Source organism: Aplidium turbinatum, chromosome 5 (genome assembly GCF_918807975.1).
Source record: "Aplidium turbinatum chromosome 5, kaAplTurb1.1, whole genome shotgun sequence".
NCBI lineage: Eukaryota > Metazoa > Chordata > Ascidiacea > Aplousobranchia > Polyclinidae > Aplidium > Aplidium turbinatum.
Window position 1 is genome coordinate 38,862,003 of NC_137476.1, and position 6,000 is coordinate 38,868,002.

A 6,000-nucleotide genomic window follows, 5' to 3' on the forward strand; every position below is an offset into this window, starting at 1 on the left:
TGTGCGCTTGAGCAACGCATTTCAGGACTGCTCTCCATTCAGCGGCACCTAGTGAATGGAATAATTCTCTGGCAACAACACTTCAACAATCGGAAAATTTCATTCTGCCAATCTCCGAAATCGGCCCTGCGTCAAAAGCCTCTACAAGTATGCGAAACTACCAGGAATAACATATCAAGGCTTTGTCAGTCCGAGGATAAAGATTCAAAACCAAAACAACCAAACCATTTCACTCCAAAAACAAAAAATGACCAAACTTCTCGGTAGACACTTTAACGTAGGACAGGTTTCCTTGTGAATCACCTGTTTGCAATCATGTGACTCACGCCATTATGATTGTAACCTTATAAACTCAATTGATTACAGTTTTTAAGATCCTTCTTGCACTCAGTTCAGTTGCAGAAGAAAAAAGAACATTAGCAGAGGGTGGGAATCGAACCCACGCAATCGAAATGACTATTCCCTTGCCCAAACCCTAACCCATTAGGCCACGCTGCTGTGGCGATAGATTCACTTAATTTTCTTTGTATCAAAAATGTTTGGAGAAGATCGGATCGAGAAGATCGGAGAAGATCGGAATATCACGTGCTGAGTCACATGACTGAAATCAGCTGATTCGCACGGAAAACTGTCCTATAGGCATACTAAATGAAATTTTCAAACGGGAATTAAGCATTAAAATGCGTAAACTGAACATTCAAGAATATATTTCAAAAAAAATTACCGAAAAAAATTTGTTTTCAATGGCGCTGGCAAGGCCCAAAGTCCAATGTTTCATTTATTTTCATTTTTTTTCAAAATGACCAAAAAGTGCAAACACTGCTCGAGAATACGTCACAAAAGACAGCAATAACAAAAGCCACGTTACCACATCTGATGTTTTAACATCAGATCTGAGGTTTTGAGCAAACTGTCTGATGTTTTGATGTTGAAATCTGATGTTTTGATGTACATACATACATAGCCTACAGTTAAATCGGTGGCAGTAACAACTGTTGCGTGATCAGCTGATTGCTCGTCTTTTGTGACGTATACTGTACAGTCGCACGCTTCGCTGCTCAGGCCCATTCTGGTTTTGAAAGCTCTGACAAAAGTACGCGCGGAATGCTGATCAGACCGCAATGGGGCAAAATTTTATTGAAAATCGTTTTATGGTAGCAAGTTAAACATAAAGAACGTGGAAAATCGCCAAGTCAGGTTTTTCCTTTAGTATCCCTTTAAAGCAGGGGTTCCCAACCTTTTTACGATCTCGTACCACTTGTACGCTTTGTAGCCTACTGCCAAGCGTACCACTTCTTGCAAAACAATTAATTTGATCGAAGCATATTTTATTCAGAAGAATAACATTGGCCTACTAAAATAGCACTAAAGCGCCGCAACTAAATGTAATGAGATTTTTGTTTACTGTCCACCAATTGGTCGATGCGCGGTGTAAATTTGCCAACAGCGCATCGAAAGTCATTTCCGGGCGCACTTGGTCGGTTTCAATTTTTTGACTTGATGTTCATCATGACTGAAAATCCCTGCGCGCATTCCCACGAGAAAGGAAAAATCAGTAGCTGTGGAACAGCATGGGAAGCTAGCGTTGAATATGAAGAGGCCATACTGAGCCAAGAGTTTATTGGAGAACATTCCTTGTAACCGTTCTTGAACATTTTATTCCGATCTATTTTTAGCTTACATCTAGTATTATACAATGCTATTTGCTTAAGCTATAAAACAGTAGATGATATCTATCAAGAGCAATCATTTGACATAATTAACACCCACTGTCCAGCAGCGTTGCACGGCTTTTCAAGGCAACTGTGCTCCTTGTTGACAATTGGCATGACCTGTATTTTGAAGATCGTAACGATACGAACAACAGGAATAGATACGTAACAATAAGAATAGGTTTCGGGGAAAAAATTTTTTGTAAACAAAACCAGATAAACAAAATATAAAGTTGTGAAAAAAACGGAAGCTTCCCGCGTACCACCTGAAAAACCTTCGCGTACCACTAATGGTACGTGTACCACAGGTTGGGAACCCCTGCTTTAAAGAGTCTACCAAACTTCTCAGTGCAACAGTGTTGCCAGATATTGTTTAGATTTCCAGTACATGTTCCAAGATGTGGTACATTATTTGAAAGGTGACACTGGCAGTGGAACAAAAGTAGTTTGAAATCACATAACATATACATAATAATAACATAATAACAACATATAACATACAACACATAACATACAAACAAGAACTTAATTTATCTAAGCAAACTAGTAACTTTTACGATTGACTTTGACTGCTCTCAAGCGTAAGCATACGTCGGCAAGGTCTATGTATATAGGTCGCCATGAGACAGAGATATCATATGCCACCTTGTATTGCTGGTATGTAGTTCACTCAGTATAGAACACACTCCTCTTATCGCACCTGTCGTGCTCATGATAAGTGCGACCAAAACATTGTTTTATGTGCAGCTTTCTTGCGTAGTCGGACTTTGGATTGAAAGTTTGACTTTAGATTCCATTCACAGGTTAAAAGTTATTCTTAAAGGTTTGATGTAAAACAATGGAACCGCTTTTTGCCGATCGAAGACCTGAGTTCAAAGTCTAGTTAAATCACATTTTGTGGAAATAGAGTTATCACCATCACAGATGATGACGGCGGTCAATGACTGTCGCGCAAAATTTGATTTAAAAAAAGGACTTATTTTCGCTAGAACATATTTTGTTGGTGCTTGCATAAAAATAAAAATTTGAACAATGTTGAAAAAACTTTAACTCAAAAGTCGTATTTTGACTTAAGTAGTTCTTCAACTCAGGTCTTTAATTGATTGACAACAAGGTAGTGAAGCTCATAATTATAAACAATTGTCGTAGCTGCAGAAGTAGGCATCCGCTACTTTGAAAGTAGCGCGCTATCGTTAATCAGACCAAAAGTTATGCGCGCCACCGCTACTTCTACGCGCTACTTTTGTCTTAAACTTATAGTGAAAAGCTCTATTTAAGTACCTTGTGAAGCAGATATGTAACCTACTTTAGTCGGATCGTGTTTTAGAGCTGTTAGGAGCCGGAGTCTCGGTTTTCGGTCGGAATAGAGCCGGAGTCTAACAATTTTTGCAAATACAGGAACCGCTAGCAGCTAGCAGCGTTACAGCATATATAGCCTACTGATCATTATTTAGAAAGGCGTTACTACCCACCTCTGGATAGCTGCAACTTTATGTTGTAGATACGTCGTGTTAGGTTTTTGGAAATAGAAGGAACACAACACCATGAATAAAGCAAGAAGAAGAATCACTGGCAATTGCCGCCACGTCGTCTTCAGTCCAAACCTCATTGGGATTGATAAATAAATTTGTATTTTTGAACACCTGCAAAGACATCGAATGAAACTCACACAATAAAACCGGCAAAACTAAAAGTTTGATTTTTGAAATGTTGGATTTATTTCGGGGTAAGCTTGGGGCGCTGTGTTATTTGTAGTAAATCAAATTGTTTGAGTGCTTGAGACTCTTAGGAGGCAATGATAAAATACAATTTTATTTAATTGTTTATGGTCGCTTAATTAGCATTGTTGCTATGGGTAAAATAAACATCTATGCCACAATTTGTGTTGAAATGCACTAATTTTCCTCACCGTCGTTTCATATCAATTTTGGTATAATTTTGCCTATAGGTTAAGTAATAGCTTACAAAGTTTTGATATAGTTGTAAACATTAACTAAACATTTACCCACTCCTCCCGAAGGAGCAAGCTGGGTTCCGGTACCGAAAATCCACCGTAGATCAGATCACACTCTAAACGGAAGATATCGAGGATTGCTTTGAGGCAAAATAGAAGGCAGGTACTGTCTTTTTAGATCTTACAGCAGCCTACGACACCGTTTGGCACCGCGGCTTTAAATGTTCAAATGTTCAACAAATGTTCCATATGATCATGGAGCCTATTAGGAATCGAAGCTTCACCCTCACTACCAACTCACGACGAAGCAGACTGTGACGCCAGAAAAATGGCGTCCCACAGGGATCGGTTTTGGCTCCACTTCTCTTTAACATCTACACCCACGACCTGCCAAGCACGGTCTCAGCAAAATACGCAAACGCGGACAATCTGGCAATTTCCCACTCCACAGTCGTGGAAAAACCTAAAAGACACCTTGAGCCAGGACATGAAAACCCTCTCAGCTTATTTCCAGAAAAGCGACTAAAACTCAGCGAAACCACAAACTGTGGCAGTAGCTTTCCATCTACTTAACTGGGAAACTGATTGTGAGCTGAATGTTCTGAACAACGAAAAATCTCTATCCTTCTGCCTCAAACCAAAATGCCTTGAGGTGATATTAGACAGATCGCTCACGTACCTCCACCATTTGGTGTCACTGTGCAAGAAACTCACATCGCGTGCTGCGATGCTCAAGAGTTTGGAAGGCTCCAGCTGAGGAGCAAGGCTGACACTTTGCGTGTAGCAGCCCTTGCTGTTGTCTACTCCTCAGCAGAGTAGTGTGCACTTGTTCGGTGCCGCAGTTCTCAATGCCACAACATCGACAATGTCATCAACAGCGCTCTGCGGACAGTGGAAGGTCTGCATCGTGAATCTGGGGTGAAAAAAGGATAGACCCTCGGCCTCAGAGGCTCGCACGACGACGACGACGACGATTAACTGACGTTTAAGTATTACACTTTTTTTTTTTTCAAAAATCGAGATGCCTTTAATTTTTATTGGTTCAAGTTATAATTGAAACTGAAATGCTTCTTTATTTCAAGTGTAGGCATAATCCGTCGGCTGCTGAGTCGCCTCATGTAACCACAAGTGTGGATCGATTTAGGTGGGTAAAACACTTTTTTCCTCATTTTGCTTAGCTTGGGGTTGGAAAACTTGCCAATTACTACTAAAAACAGTTGTGCAAAATTAGAATGTAATCTGACGACATCTTGATCTGCCACCAGCCACTTGAAAATTTACTATTTCCTTCTACATTAGGGTGGATCAATTTAGGGGGTGTAAAACTTTTTTTCTCATTTTGCTTAGCTTGGGTAGCCAAAACTTACCATAGGGTATATAGAACACTGTGCTAAAAGTATGTTTCGATCGAACAAATTTTTGATCTGCAACCAGGCCATTACTTATCGACTAAAAACGCAAAAATACAAAAATACATGCAAATGTATTTGAATTTGACGTTAGCATAGAGATTTATTGCAAATGATAATATGCATCAAACTTCCTCACTTTCGATGAAATAGTCACGTTTCGATTCGAACTTGAGCATTTCTTGTCGTGATTCAATGCGTGAGCGTATAAATCCATCTCGCGAATTAACCCCGCACACCGCCGCTGAAGCTTCCGTCACCAACTTGACGCACCTTTCCACCACCTGTGTGTGACACGAAAATCGAGGGAATAAAAGTTCTGGTGTGTCCTTAGCTGCAATCATGTCTTGTAATTTTTGGTCCCTCATATTTCTTGTCACAGTAGGCTCGGTGAGATTGAGAAGCTGCCAGTTAACCATATCGTTGTATTCGTTGGCGTCAAACTTTAAGGGCGGAGTGCAGAATCGTCGCATTGCTTTATGTTCGCGATGTCTTGATCGAGTTTTCTGAATTCACTTAAGTCCAAGCTCACGGATTATTTGCCTCTCATCTGTGATCATGGCCAACGTAATGTGTTTTGAGTGCGCGAAGTATCCATTTCTCTGGAGAACACGTTTCTCATGAGACATGTATTAGCACATCTGGATGGACTAACAACCGGACCGCGTGAATTTTCTGGTCCTCTTGGAAAATCTCTTGCTTCGTGTATGGAGCATCTTCTCAAAAAGTTCGAGAAGATTCTTCTCCTTGCGTTTGAGACCGCCGCAGATCACGTTGTTACATCCAGGCACAGCAGCTAATGGATTGTGTGTTCATCGGGCGTTGTGAGGTCCACATTCCATATAATATATTATCTGTCCTGGGGTCGATATACAGGACATTGTTAGATAATGCGTTTTGCAGTCTGATATTCTGAGGCACATGC

At 40.5% G+C, this 6,000-nt stretch overlaps 1 protein-coding gene across 1 annotated transcript in view; it reads right to left on the minus strand.

Moving 5' to 3' along the window:
• Positions 1-5,548, minus strand: part of LOC145771259 (alpha-(1,6)-fucosyltransferase-like) — a 45,260-nt gene extending 39,712 nt beyond the window's left edge. The window contains exons 1-3 of the mRNA XM_082582994.1: positions 5,207-5,548; positions 3,968-4,053; positions 3,185-3,355 (exon numbers count right to left, since the gene is read on the minus strand). Coding sequence (XP_082439120.1) covers positions 3,185-3,355; positions 3,968-4,053; positions 5,207-5,548 — 599 coding nt within the window. The remainder of the gene's footprint in view (positions 1-3,184; positions 3,356-3,967; positions 4,054-5,206) is intronic.
• Between the last annotated feature and the right edge of the window lie 452 nt (positions 5,549-6,000).